The sequence below is a fragment of the Kogia breviceps genome, chromosome 8, assembly GCF_026419965.1.
Source record: "Kogia breviceps isolate mKogBre1 chromosome 8, mKogBre1 haplotype 1, whole genome shotgun sequence".
In the NCBI taxonomy this organism is placed as follows: Eukaryota; Metazoa; Chordata; class Mammalia; order Artiodactyla; family Physeteridae; genus Kogia; species Kogia breviceps.
In genome coordinates, this window is record NC_081317.1 from 13,884,581 (window position 1) to 13,899,421 (window position 14,841).

At 38.6% G+C, this 14,841-nt stretch overlaps 1 protein-coding gene across 4 annotated transcripts in view; it reads left to right on the plus strand.

Moving 5' to 3' along the window:
* CDK5RAP2 (CDK5 regulatory subunit associated protein 2) overlaps positions 1-14,841 on the plus strand; it is a 186,388-nt gene that overhangs the window by 20,451 nt on the left and 151,096 nt on the right. For 3 of the 4 annotated variants that reach the window (XM_067040872.1, XM_067040869.1, XM_067040871.1), the window contains exon 4: positions 12,442-12,552. The exons of the other annotated variant lie outside the window; for it this stretch is intronic. In XM_067040872.1, the coding sequence (XP_066896973.1) occupies positions 12,442-12,552 (111 nt within the window). The remainder of the gene's footprint in view (positions 1-12,441; positions 12,553-14,841) is intronic. 4 annotated transcript variants of the gene reach the window in all.

A 14,841-nucleotide genomic window follows, 5' to 3' on the forward strand; every position in this document is an offset into this window, starting at 1 on the left:
AGGGTCTGTCCCGCTGCTGAGCTGCGGCTGCTCCAGCTTCTGAAAGCTCCACTCCATGATCAAGTTGGGATGGTTCCCATTTCAGATGTTGCAGCTCCACAGTCACACTTGAGTTGCAGGGGCTGGAATGTGGCAGGTACAGCCTTGTGTTAGCTTCCTTTTTTTTAAAAAAAGTACTATTTTTATTTTTAAAATTTATTATTTTATTTATTTATTTATTTTTGGCTGTGTTGGATCTTCGTTGCTGCACGCGGGCTTTCTCTAGTTGCGGGGAGCGGGGGCTACTCTTCGTTGTGGTGCACAGGCTTCTGCTTGCGGTGGCTTCTCTTGTTGCGGAGCATGGGCTCTAGGTGTGCGGGCTCAGTAGTTGTGGCGCACGGGCTTTGTTGCTCTGCGGCGTGTGGGATCTTCCCGGACCAGGGCTCGAACCCCTGTCCCCTTCATTGGCAGGCAGATTCTTAACCACTGTGCCACCAGGGAAGTCCCTAGCTTACTTTTGAGCATTGAGTTTCTGTCATATTTGGTGGGTTTTATATTTTGAGGTATTTATTACTGCTGTATGGTAAGCTGTTTCCAGTGTTTCCACTCAATTTTTTTTTTTTTTATTTCTTGAACTTGTTTCAAATACAGATGAAAAGTACAAATGAAAAGAATATTAATGTTTTAAGTTCTTATGCTGTGCCAGGCACAATACTAAACATCCCAATTAATTTCCTTTAATCCTTATAATAGCTCTCTGAAATAGGCATTATTATAATCCCATTTTTATAGATAAAGGAACTGAGGCACACAGAAAAATGAACTTGACTAAGGTCATACGGCTGGTAAGGTAGTCTGGACTGTATTCATTCATTAATTTATTCATTCATTCAACAAATATTGAATGTCAACAAATTCAACAAATGTTTGCTGTTTTCCAGACACTGTGCTAAAACCTCAGGGGAAATAGCCCTGAGCAGATAGATAATAGGGTCCCTGCCCTCTAGAAGTGGATTATATTCATATGACAAGCATGATAGTAAATAACACACGTGTAAATAAATAGTATGAATACAGATTGTGACAACCTCTAGCAAGAAAACAAGAGGTCTGTGTTAGAGAGTCATTTGGTGGAGGTGGTGGAGACAGGTCTGCTTTAGAGCAGGTGGCTAGGAAGGGCATCTCTGAGGTGCTGACATTTGGGCTGAGATGGAAAGGCTGAGACTGAGCCACCCCGGGAAGTGCTGCAGGAAGAGCTAGCTGCGCAGACAGACAGGGTGGCTTATGTGAGGACCAGCAGGGAGGCCAGGGAGGCTGGAGCGTTGCGGTGAGGGTGAGGGCTCTACCCGAGGCCGATAGCGGAGCCAGATCCCACAACCCTGGGGCCACGGTAGGAAGCTTTATTCCAAGAGTGATAGAAAAAAAGCAGTGGAGTGACGTTAACCAGATTTGTCTGACTCTGAAGCCTGTGGGTCTCTCCTTGCATCACTTTGCCTTCAAGAAATTCTTAAATGTGTCTGTCCATCCGGCCATTGGGTATTTAGCGACTGTAGCGACCGTGTCTTATGTTTTAGACTAGAATACACGCAAAGGTATGGTTCCCCATCTCTTAGAGATGGGTTGGGTAGAAAGGCAAATAACCCAACTGGTACAATGCAGTGTGATAGTTGCCATGTTAAAGAAATTAGAGGGTGTGTGGAAACACCTAGAAGGACCCCAGTACAACCTGATGGGGTGGTCAGAGAAAACTTCATGAGGGCAGTGGTGTTAAGCAGAGAATGAGACTGGCATTGTTGCAGAAAAGATGCTGCCTGTATTTCATTGTATTCCTTTGGGCTTGTCTGGCATTTGCAGTGACCTTCTGAAGGCTTATTTACCTTCCTCTCATTAAAAAAAAACAAACAAAACTTCTTTACCTATAAATAGGACAAATATTCTTTCAAGTGTTGCTAAGAATTCTAGCAGTGCGCACAATGTGGGCATTCTAAGCCCACTCCATAAATAATTTATTGGTAGCCGAGTAATAGAATAAGGTTTCTCTTTATAGGAAGCATCTGGCAGGGTAGACTTTTTTGTTTGAATGAATGTTTTATGTGCTGTTTCCTTAAAACATTTAAAAGGAGGCTTTAATGAACCTACCAATTGTTTCTTGGCTGTTCTTAGCCACAGAATTGAAACCTTAAGTGTTAACAAGGGGCCAGGGGCAGAAAGTTTGAAATATACTTAATGTAGAGTATGTTAATCACTTTCTTTTATCAGTCATATAAGTATTAAAAAGTTTATTAGAAAGAGTATTATCTACTATTACCAATTATTTTTTAAAATGCTGAAGAAAAATGCCAATGAACATATGTTTATGGTGATGTATTAGCATTCAAGTATGGCTATTAATATTTTGCTATATTTTATTTTACTTATTTTAAAATCAACTTTATTGAGATATAATTTACATGAAATAAAACTCACCAGTTTTAAGTGTTGGCTGAGTTTTGACATATGTTATAGTCCCTTGTAACTTTCGTCATAATAGAAAAAATATATATCTTTTTAATTTTTTTGGTATATGTGTATACAGTTCTGGGCTCATGTAACTGTCAGCCACAATCAGAATGTTCCGTAATGCCAAAAATGCCCATGTGTTGCCTCTTTGTGGTCAGACTGTTCACCCCAGACCTCTGGCAGCTAATCCTCTGTTCTTAGTCCCTATAATTTTGCTTTTTCCAGATATGATATAAATGGAAGCATACAGTGTGTAATCTTTGAGGCTAGCTTCTTTTCCTCACCATAATGTCCTCAAAATTCATTCATGTTGTCGTGTATCACAGTAGTTGAATATTTTTCCATCATGTGGATGTACACTTCATTCATTCACCCTTTGAAGAACATTCAGGTTCTTTCCATGTTTTGGTGGTTATTAATAAAGCTACAGTAAACATTCCTGTGTAGGTTTTTTTTTGTGTGTGTGGGCATAGGTTTTTGTTTCTCTGGGGAAAATACCTAGGACTGGAATTGCTGAGTCATATGGTAAGTGTAGTTTTTTTTTTTAAGAAACCCCCAAACTGTCATCCAGAGTGCTTGTGCCATTTTGCGTTCCCATCAGCAGAGTATGAGAATTCCATTTGTTCCACATCTTTATCGGCATTTGGTATTGTCAATTAAAAAACTTTTTTTGTCATTCTAATAGCTGTGTAGTGGTATCTCATTGTAGTTTTAATTTGCTTTTTCCTAATGGCTGAAGATGTTATAGATCTTTTCTTGTGCTTATTTGTCATCTGTGTATCTTCTCCTGTGAAGTTTCTTTTCAAATCTTTTGCCTGTTTTTTTTTTTTTTTTTTTCCGGTATGCGGGCCTCTCACTGTTGTGGCCTCTCCCAGGCTCCGGACGCACAGGCCTAGCGGCCATGGCTCACGGGCTTAGTTGCTCCGTGGCATGTGGGATCTTCCCGGACCAGGGCACGAACCCGTGTCTCCTGCATCGGCACGCGGACTCTCAACCACTGCGCCACCAGGGAAGCCCCCTTTTTTTTTTTTTTTTTAATTGAGTTGTTTTCTAACAATTACATCTTGGGAGTTATTTTATGTATTCTAGATGCAGTTCCTGCCTTGGATTTGTGATTTGCAAATGTTTTTCTCTCAGTGTGTAGCTTGTCTTTTCATTCTCTTAAGACTGTGCTTTCCGAAGCAAACGTTTTAGATTTTGTTGAAGCTCAGTTTATTGATTTAAAAAAAGTTTTTTATGGATCATGTTATAGCTAAGAACTCTGCCTCGCTGTGGGTCCCAAGGATTTTTCCCTGTGTGTTCTTCTAAAAGATACAGTTTTACGTTTTACATTTAGATCTATGATCTAATTTGAGTTAATGCTTGTTTAAGGTATGATAGATCAGGTTACATTTTTTTGTAAATAGATGTTTGATTGTTCCAGTGTCATGTGTTGAAAATGAAAACACTGTCCTTTCTCCATTGAATTGTCTTTGCACCTTTGTCAAAAATCAATTGGCCATAGTTGTATGGGTCTATTTCTGTATTCTGTTTCATTAGATTCTTTTTCAAAATTGTTTTCACTCACCTAACTCTTTTACTGTTCCAAATAAATTTCATAATCAGCATGTCTTTATCTATAAGAACTCTTGTAGGGCTTCCCTGGTGGCGCAGTGGTTGAGTGTCCGGAGCCTCAATGGGAGAGGCCACAACAGTGAGAGGCCCACGTACTGCAAAAAAAAAAAAAAAAAAGAAAAGAACTCTTGTAGGGATTTTGATTGGGATTGTGTTAAATCTATAGATCAATTTGGAGAGAACTGACAACTTTACTATATTGAGGTTTCCAATCCATGAATTTGGTAAGTCAGTCTCCTCACTTATTTAGGGTCTTGATTTCATCAGCATTTTGTGCTTTTAAGCATATATAATGTCTTATTAGGTTTATACTTAAAAATTTCATTTTTTGGAGATATTGTAAATGGTATTTAAAAAATTTTCAGTTTCTGATTGTTCATTGCTAGTATGTTGAACTATGATTGATATCTGCAAGTTGACTTTGCTAAACTCACTTAATGAATTCTGGGAGCTGTTTTTGTAGAATCCTTGGGATTTTTTAAATGTATGGTCATTATATGCAGATAAAGATGGTTTTATTTCTTCCTTTCTAATCTGTATGCCTTTTGTCTTCTTCCCTTGCCTTGCTGCACTGTCTAGGACTTCAAATACATTGTTGAATAGGAACTGTGAGAACCGATATTCTTTCCTTATTCTTGATGTTAGGAGAATAGCATTCAGTTCTTCACCTTTAAGTAAATATGTTTTTTGTAGATGTGTGGGTTTTTTTGTAGACATCCTTTAGCAGATAAAGGAAGTTTCCTTTAATTCCTAGTTTGCTGAATTTTTTTCCTGAGAGGCTGTTGAGTGTCAAATGCTTTTTCCTGCCTCTGTTGTGAGCGTATGTATTTTTTCTTCTTTAGTCTTTTAGTTTGGTGGATTACATGGATTGACTTTGGAATATTGAAGTGACCTTACATTCCTGGGATAAATCCCACTCATGATGTGTTAATATGTTTTTCCAACTCATTAAAATTTAGCTGAGGATTTTGTGTCTATCATTCCTGGAGAATTTAGTCTGTAGTTTTCTTGTAATATTTTGGTCTGGTTTTATGAGGGTAACGCTGCCCTAACAAAATGAAGTGGGAAAGTTCCCTCATATTCTGTTTTCTGGAAGAGATTGTGTAAAACTGGTAGAAATTTAAGTATTTGGTGGAAATTGCTACTGAAATCATCCTGAATTGGAATTTTCTTTTTTGGAAGGTTTTTTATTACAAATTTAAGTTTTTAAATAGCTATAGGACTATTCAGTTTCTCTTATTTCTTCTTTGGTGAACTTTGATAATTTGTACCTTTGAAGGAATTGTGTTATTTCATCTAAGTTCTCCAATTTACATGCGTAGATTTGTATGTATTATTTTTATATTATCCTTTTATTTACTGTGGGATCTGTAATGATAACTCCTCTTTCATTCTTTTTTTTAAACATCTTTATTGGAGTATAATTGCTTTACAATGGTGTGTTAGTTTCTGCTTTATAGCAAAGTGAATCAGTTATACATATACAAATGTTCCCATATCTCTTCCCTCTAGCATCTCCCTGCCTCCCACCCTCCCAGGTGGTCACAAAGCACTGAGCTGATCTCCCTGTTATATGCGGCTGCTTCCCACTAGCTATCTATTTTACGTTTGGTAGTGTATATATGTCCATGCCACTCTCTCACTTTGTCACAGCTTACCCTTCCCCCTCCCCATATCCTTAAGTCCATGCTCTAGTAGGTCTGTGTCTTTATGCCTGTCTTACCCCTAGGTCCTTCATGACTTTTTTTTCTTAGATTCCGTATATATGTGTTAGTATACAGTATTTGTTTTTCTCTTTATGACTTACTTCACTCTATATGACAGACTCTAGGTCCATCCACCTCACTACAAATAACTCAATTTCGTTCCTTTTTATGCCTGATCTCTTTCATTCTTGATATTGGTAATTTATGTCTTCTCTTTTTTTTTTTTTTTTTTGCCAGTCTTGCTAGAGGTATCAGTTTCATTGATCATTTGATAAGAGCTATCTTTTTTTTTTAACATCTTTATTGGAGTATAATTGCTTTGCAGTGGTGTGTTAGTTTCTGCTTTATAACAAAATGAATCAGCTATACATATACATATATACCCATATCTCCTTTTTTTTTTTTTTTTTTTTTTTTTTTTTTTTTTTGCGGTATGCGGGCCTCTCACTGTTGTGGCCTCTCCCGTTGCGGAGCACAGGCTCCGGACACGCAGGCCTAGCAGCCATGGCTCATGGGCTTAGTTGCTCCGCGGCATGTGGGATCTTCCCGGACCAGGGCACGAACCCGTGTCTCCTGCATCAGCAGGCGGATTCTCAACCACTGCGCCACCAGGGAAGCCCCCCCATATCTCCTTTTTAAATGGATTTTTCTCTATTGTTTTTCTCTTTGCCATTTCATTGATTTCTGCTCTTAAGTTTATTATATCCTTCATTCTTTTTTCTTTGGGTTTATTTTGCTCTCTTCGTGGTTTGTTAAAATAGAAGCTTAGATTATTGATTTGAAATATTTCTTCCTTTTAAAAAAATGTAATTTGGAGTATAGTTGATTTACAATGTTGGGTTAGTTTCCACTGTACAGCAAAGTGAATCAGTTATACATATACATATATCCACTCTTTTAGATTCTTTTCCCATATAGGAATACAGAGTATTGAGTAGAGTTCCCTGTGCTATACAGTAGGTCCTTATTAGTTATCTAGTTTATATATAATAGGTATATATTTCTTCTTTTCCAAAGCATTTAATAATATAAATTTCCCTCTAAATATTACTCTAACTGCATCCTATAAATTTTGATTTATTTTCATTTTCATTTATTCAGAATATCTTTTGATTTTTCTCTTTTACCCATGGATTGTTTAGAAATGTGCTATTTAATTTCTAAGTACTTGGGAATTTTCCAGTTTTCTTTCTGTTATTGATTTCTAGTTTATGTCTGTTATGGTCAGGGAATATAGTTTGATTTTAGTTCTTTTAAATTTGTTAAGGTTTGTTTTATGAGCCAGGATATCTTGGGAACTGTTCCATGTTCACTTGAGTTGTTGGGTAGAGTATTTTTATAAATTTATTTATTTTTGGCTGCGTTGGGTCTTCGTTGCTGCACACGGGCTTTCTCTAGTTGCAGTGAGTGGGGGCTATTCTTTGTTGTGGTGCGCGGGCTTCTCATTGCGGTGGCTTCTCTTGTTGCGGAGCATGGGCTCTAAGCGCACAGGCTTCAGTAGTTGTGGCACATGGGCTCAGTAGCTGTGGCTCATGCACTCTGGAGCACAGGCTCAGTAGTTGTGGTGCACGGGCTTAGTTGCTCTGCAGCATGTGGGATCTTCCTGGACCAGGGCTCGAACCTGTGTCCCCTGCATTGGCAGGTGGATTCTTTGTTTTGTTTTTTGGTTTTGTTTTGTTTTGTTTTTTGCGGTACACGGGCCTCTCACTTGCTGTGGCCTCTCCCTTTGCGGAGCACAGGCTCCGGACGCTTAGGCTCAGCGGCCATGGCTCACGGGCCCAGCCACTCCGCAGCATGTTGGATCTTCCCAGACTGGGGCACGAACCCGTGTCCCCTGCATCGGCAGGCGGACTCTCAACCACTGCGCCACCAGGGAAGCCCTGGCAGGTGGATTCTTAACCACCGAGCCACCAGGGGAATCCCTGGAGTATTTTATAGGTGTAAATTAGATCTAGTTGGTTGATGGTGTTGCTGAGCATTTTTATATTTTGTTTATGTTTTTGGTCTCCTTTTTCTTTGAGAGAGGAGTATTGATGTCTCAAACAATAATTGTGGATTTGTTCATTTCTCCTTTCAATTCTATCAGTTTTTGCTTCATGAATTTGAGGCTGTAATGTTAGGTACATACACAATTAGGATTGTTATTTTTCATTATTATGTAATGTCCCTTTTATGCCTGAATACTTTTCTCAGATATGAATAACCATTCCAGCTTTCTTTTAGTGTTTGCATGGTACATCTTTTTCTAACTTTTATTTTTAATCTACCTCTATCATTATATTTGAAGTGGGTTTCTTGTATACAGCTTTGGGTTTTTTATCCATTCTCATAATCTCTGTATTTTAATTGTTGTGTATATCATTTACATTTAACATATATCAATGCATTTTAATTTAGGCCCACCATTTTCTTACTTGTTTTCTGTTGTCTTCTGTTTTTGATTCTTCTGTTTCCCCTTTTAAATCTTCTTTTGGATTATTTGAATTATTTTACTGTTTCATCTAAATTTATCTATTGCGTTTTTGAACATATCTCTGTATAGTTTATTTTATTTATTTTTATTTTTATTTTTTTTTGTGGTTCGCGGGCCTCTCACTGTTGTGGCCTCTCCCATTGCGGAGCACAGGCTCCAGACGTGCAGGCTCAGCGGCCATGGCTCACGGGCCCAGCCGCTCAGCGGCCGTGGCTCACGGGCCCAGCCACTCCGTGGCATGTGGGATCTTCCTGGACTGGGCCACGAACCCGTGTCCCCTGCATCGGCAGGCGGATTCTCAACCACTGCGCCACCAGGGAAGCCCATCTTTGTATAGTTTATTTTAAAACATTAAAGAATTTTTAGTGGTTGCTTTAGAGATTATAGGAACTTTTCATTTCACCATAAGTGAAATGTAAAAACGTTGCCACACCTATCCCCATTATATTTTATATCCAAAAACTTTGAAAATACCACCAGACTGTGTTTTAACTTTTGCTTTACTGTCATAAATGTTTTAAAGAACTTGAGGGCTTTTCATTTCTACTATTCTTCTAGATAGTTATCTAGATATTTATCATTTTAAAAAAATTGAAGTATAGTTGATTTACTACGCTTTTTTCTTCCTTCATTTCTGAAGTTTCCACCTTTCTCTCTAGTATCATTTCCCTTTGGTCTGAAGAACTTCCTTTAGCATTTCTTTTAGAGCAGATCTTTTGGCAGTGGATTCACTTGGTTCTCCTTCATTTGAGAATGTCTTCATTTTACCTTCACTGCTTAAGAATTCTAGCATGACAGTTTCTTTCAGCATTTTAATAATATTGTTCCACTGCCCTCTGGCCTCTATGGTTTTGACTGAGAAATCTGCTGTTATTTGGATCATTGTTCCTCATGTATGTGTCATTTTTCTCTGGCTGCTTTCAAGAGTTTTTGTTTGATGTTTTTGTCTTTATTTTTCAGTGGTTTCTAGGTGTGAATTTCTCTGAACTTATCCTGTTTGGTGTTTGATAAGCCTCTTTAGTCTGTATGTTTTATGCCTTTTTCAAAAATTGGGAAGTTCTAAGTTGTATTTCTTCAATTTTTTTTTTATACTACACTCTCCTAACTTTCTCCTATTTTTCTGAGTCTCTGATGAAAGACCTTTTGGTATTGTCTCAGAGGTCCCTGAGGCTCTCTTAATTTTTTTCTTTTCTAAGTTTTTTCCCCCCTGTTTTCATATTGGATAATTTTTGTTGATCTGTCTTCAAGTTCACTGACTCTTCTGTCATCACCATTTGTTGAGCCCATCCAGTCCATTTTTATTTGGTTTTTGTATTTTCCATTTCTAAAATTTTTATTTGGTTCTTTTCTACGTTTTCTGTTTCTCTCCTGAGACTTTATTTTGCCATTCATTTCAAGACAGTTCACCCTATGTCTTGGCATTTTGCCAACATCTTAATCACTTGACTTTAAGCCATGTTTATGAGTCTTTTTGTAGTTAGAAGTTTTACATTTTGATATAGTCAAATCATATAATTTCTTCTTCATTCTTTGTGCATTTTGTTGACCCTGTCTTAGGCATCCTCTATACAGTATCTTATTTCATTTAGTACTGACAAAAGCCTATTATCTCTGTATTGTAAGTGAAGAAACCGAGGCTCCGAAAGGTAACACATCTAGGGTTACCCTATGAGAAGAGTTAGGATTGAACTTGGTGTTGTCTCCAAAGCCCCTGATCTTTCTGCTTTGCCTTTGAGAACTGAGCTGGAGTAGTGACTTGGTGAGTGGAAGGGGAACAACAGATGCATGAGTTATGGCCTGGGCAGACACACTGGGCTTAATAAAACATCATCAGCAGTCTCTTCACAGTTCAAATAGTCTTTAAAGAGGATGCCTTCATCTAATATTATTTTTAAGTTATTTTTTGTTAGGAAATTTATACTAAAAAAATTCAAAAGGTAAAAAGGTTATATAGCATATACTTCCAGATACATACCATTTATATCAGCAAGTAAGTATATCTTCCCCTTACTTTTTAAAACGGTAGCCTGCCACATATAATACTCGATACCATAGTGTTTTTGTTTAACAGTGTGTCTTGATAACTTCCTTTGAGTACACAGAGTGATCTCTTATTCTTTTTAGTGGCTCCATAAGATTCTGTTGAGGGGCCATATCAGAATTTACTTATAACCGTGGACTGTTGACTTTCAAAAATGTGAAACATGAACTGTAACATACATGTAGGAGCACGTTTAAATCACATGAGAACGGTTCAATAAATTATCAAAAAAGTGAACATATAAGTAGCTTTAGTGTGTATGCTAATTTTTGTTCTTGGAGTTAGGTTAACCTGCTTCAGAAAGCTTGCTGGATGTTACAAACAAATAAATCAGGTGTTTTCTATAGGCAATAAGGTTTACTTGACACATCATAGTCACTAGAGCCAGACAGAGCAGGAGATGAATCTCAGCTTTTCCACTGGTTATGTGGTTTTTGATCATGTGTATAGTGGGGGTAATCTGCTCTCAGAGTTGTTTTAGGGATGCAGATATTGTATTTAAATTACCTAAGCTCAGTGTCTCTTACGTAGTAGGGTCTTGATAAATACCAGTTTTCTTAATCTGTTTTTTTTTTTAAATTTCCAACTTTTAATTTTAAAAAATCTTAAACTTATGGAAAAGTTGCAAAATAGTACAACAAACAATCATATATTCTTCATCTAGATTTATCAATTAATATTTTCCTACATCTGCTTTATCTCTTTTTTTTCCCTCCCTCCCCACTTATTAGAGAGCTAGTTGCAGGCATGTGACAGCACCCTTAAGTACTTCAGCATGTATCTCTTACTTAGGATATTCTCCTACAAAATCATAATACTCTTACCTTATATAAAATTGTTATTCAGATTCCCCCAGTTATCTCCATATAGCTTAAAAAAATTTCAAGATTCACTGTATGATTTCACTGTACTTAGTAGTCAGGCCTCTATTACTTCCATTTTTTTAGGAGAGTCCCCCAGCCATTTTGGTCTTAAGATTGTCATTAAAATTTTTTTTAAAAAATTAATTAATTAATTCATGGCTGTGTTGGGTCTTCGTTTCTGTGCGAGGGTTGTCTCCAGTTGTGGTGAGCAGGGGCCACTCTTCATCGCGGTGCGTGGGCCTCTCACCATCGCGGCCTCTCTTGATGCGGAGCACAGGCTCCGGATGCGCAGGCTCAGTAATTGTGGCTCACGGGCCCAGTTGCTCCGCGGCATGTGGGATCCTCCCAGACCAGAGCTCGAACCCGCGTCCCCTGCCTTGGCAGGCAGATTCTCAACCACTGCGCCACCAGGAAAGCCCCATTAAAATTTTTGAAGAGTCCAGGCTGGTTGTTTGTAGAATGTCTTTCAATTTGGATTTGTCTGATTGACAACTCTTGATTAGATGCAAGTTAAAGGTTGTAGGCATTTTGGGAATTCCCTGGCAGTCCAGTGGTTAGGACTCGGCGCTTTCACTGCCGGGCCTGGGTTTGACCCCTGATCGGGGAACTAAGATCCTGCAAATGGTGAGGTTTAAAAAGAAAAAACAAAAAGATTGTAGGTGTTTTAACATTTTAAATGAAATTGCTTTCTTTCAGTGATTTAGTTCAGGAGGCATGAGATGTCATTTTGTTCCACCAGGAGGTGGTTTAAATATATTCTCTTGATTAGGGTGGTGTCTAGTAGGTTTCTAAATTGTGAAGATACTCTCCTTTTGTAAATAACAAGCCATCTGTGGGGTGATATCTTGAGACAGTGGGAATATCGTGTCTTCCAGTGTTCTTTCACCTGATGCTTTACGCATTGATGATTCCTGCCTGAGTCAGTTATTACTATAGCAGTTGTATAAGGGTGATTTTCTCTTCCTGTTATTCTTCTACATTTATTAACTGGATTTCTTTTGTAAAGAAGAGATTCACCTTTTCCTTTCCTTTTCTTTCTTTACCTATTTACTCACTATCAGTGTGGAGTCATGAATTCTCTCTCTACTCAGTCATCATTCATTTCAGTGATCAGATTGGCCTGAGTTTGGCTCTTACTTCTGGGTTAGTACAGTTATAGCAAAGGTAAGCTTTTACTCCATTTGTAGCCTGGGAAGCTATGGGGATTCATGCAAGTATTGTCCCTTAGATCTTACTTTTGATGACCCGTCTGTGCTTATTTTCTAGCAAATCACTGAATTGAAGAAAGAAAACTTTAACCTAAAGCTCCGCATCTATTTCCTCGAGGAAAGGATGCAACAGGAATTTGATGGCCCCACTGAACACGTCTACAAGACTGTGAGTGCCCTGCTTCCTGCCGTCACCCCCGTGTCTTTTCTAACCGTCATTCCAAGCAGAAGTTTGATTAATATTTGTTCTCAGAGTTGGCATGAGTAGAGAGCACTGCTTTCACTTCATTTGAATTGATTACAGGGAGCATAAAGATAATAGGATGACCTTAATATTAAGCAAGGCGATACAAGATTAATTTTAAGGGAGTCTTTCTCTCTTCTTAAAATGGGAATTCTGATTTACCATATTTCAATTGCCTTTTTCTCATTATTTATAATTTAGACAAAGACAGTGAAATGGTAGAATGTCTTTGGAATTGAATCCTACTGTTACGAACTAACTTGTGTAACTGTAGGCAAGTCACTTCAGCTCTCTGGGCTTGCTTCCAGAGTTAAGTGATAATCCCTCTGTCTTGGGGTTATTTGTGTGGATTAAAATGAGTTGACTGATGAAAAGCCTCAGCACCGTCAGCGCTTGACAGTGATCATCATTGTCTTATTGGGGCTTCCGTGGGCAGCTCGGAGTTAGGCTTGTCATTTTTCCTGTGATCTGACTCTTCTGTCTTCCTTGTGTGCTTATCACTGTCAGAAAAAAGAGTCTATTACTATCTCAAGTCTTGACCTGGAGGTCTCTGCCTGAAAACAAACCTTGGTTCTGAAAGTTGAAAAAAGAACTTGGCTTTCTTGAAAAGACATGAGTACAAACAATATTTTAGTGCCTGTTTCTTGACTTCTCTAGGAGATTAGCCCTTGGCCTGAGAATTCTTCCATTTTTTTCTCTTTGGAAGTTTGCACCAGTGGAAGCTTTTGAAGGAGGAAAAAGAACTCTCCTTGAGTTTTTTTTTTTTTTTTTTTTTTCTGTACGTGGGCCTCTCACTGTTGTGGCCCCTCCTGCCGCGGAGCACAGGCTCCGGACGCGCAGGCTCAGCGGCCATGGCTCACGGACCCAGCCGCTCCGTGGCACGTGGGATCTTCCCGGACTGGGGCACGAACCCGTGTCCCCTGCATCGGCAGGCGGACTCTCAACCACTGTGCCACCAGGGAAGCCCTCTCCTTGAGTTTTAATGGATGGACTTAAATGGGCTTGTCTTGAAGAGGGATTGTACTGTACTTCTGAGCCTTTTCAACAATTGAAAAGCTCCCTTGTCCCTCAAGACACGATTTCTTTTTCTTTATTGTGGGAGAGAAAGACGATGAGGATCTCCCCTTTTCTGGAAGGAAGTGGTGGTGCCATCAGAATGTTAAAGAAAAACCAGTAACCTAAAATATTTTGTATGTAAGTTTGATTATAATGTATCTCAGAACGAATATGGGTGTTAGGAAGTCAAAGCAAGTTAATTGCCTCCTCCTGGTCAGGCACCTGTCCTGGGCATTTGTGCATTCATCATCTTATTTTAATTCTCAAGACAGTCCTGTACAGTGGAGATGATCCTCGTCTTGCAGGAGAGGCAGCTGAAGCTCAGGGAAGATGAGCAACTTGCTCGATGTCATATAGCTGCTCTGTGAGATGGGTTTTGGACCCGGGTCTGCCTACCTCATCCTACTACACAGTTTCAGCTCTTCTTTTCCATTGTTTAGCTAGATGACTTGATTTGATTGCACTTTTATTTAAATTTTAATTTTTTGGATAGGTGTACCTGGTTCAAAATCAAAAAGCATAAAGGGTATACACTGGAAGAGACTTTCTTCCACCCTTGTCTCCTAGATTCCCTGGATCTAACCAATATCATTAATTCCTCAGGCAGAGAAATTTTATGTGTACACAAGCAAGCATTGTGTGTGTACGTATATGTGTACAAACCCCCTTTTTACATAAATGCAAGCATGTTCTGCTTTGTACCTTGCATTTTTCCTTAACAATATCTTGAATAGCTTTCCTTAATAGTGGTTTAAGAGCTTCTTCATTCTTTTTTATAGTGATATTCCATTTTATGCTCATAAGGTGTCTTGATTTTTGGTTTAGACATTATGGTTGCCATGTATATAAGTTTATAACTTGAAGTATTGAGCTTGCAAAAAAATGTCTAGTGGACATGTTAGCAGTCCATTCTTTTAAATTTGCTGGGCTGGGGTGCCAGTTGGTTCATCAGAAAGCAAAGCACTTAGAACATATGATATCAGCTGTTACATAGAAGCTCTCTGCCCTTCAGAGAGCTGGAACAGGAATCTTCTCTTTGAAGGGTGTTTCTTCAGTTTTCACAAGACCACAGTTGAAGACATTGTGCACTGTCACTCAGTGTCCTATATGCGAAGATCAGTTTCTTCTAGAAAAAGTTCTGCTGCAGAGATGACTGTT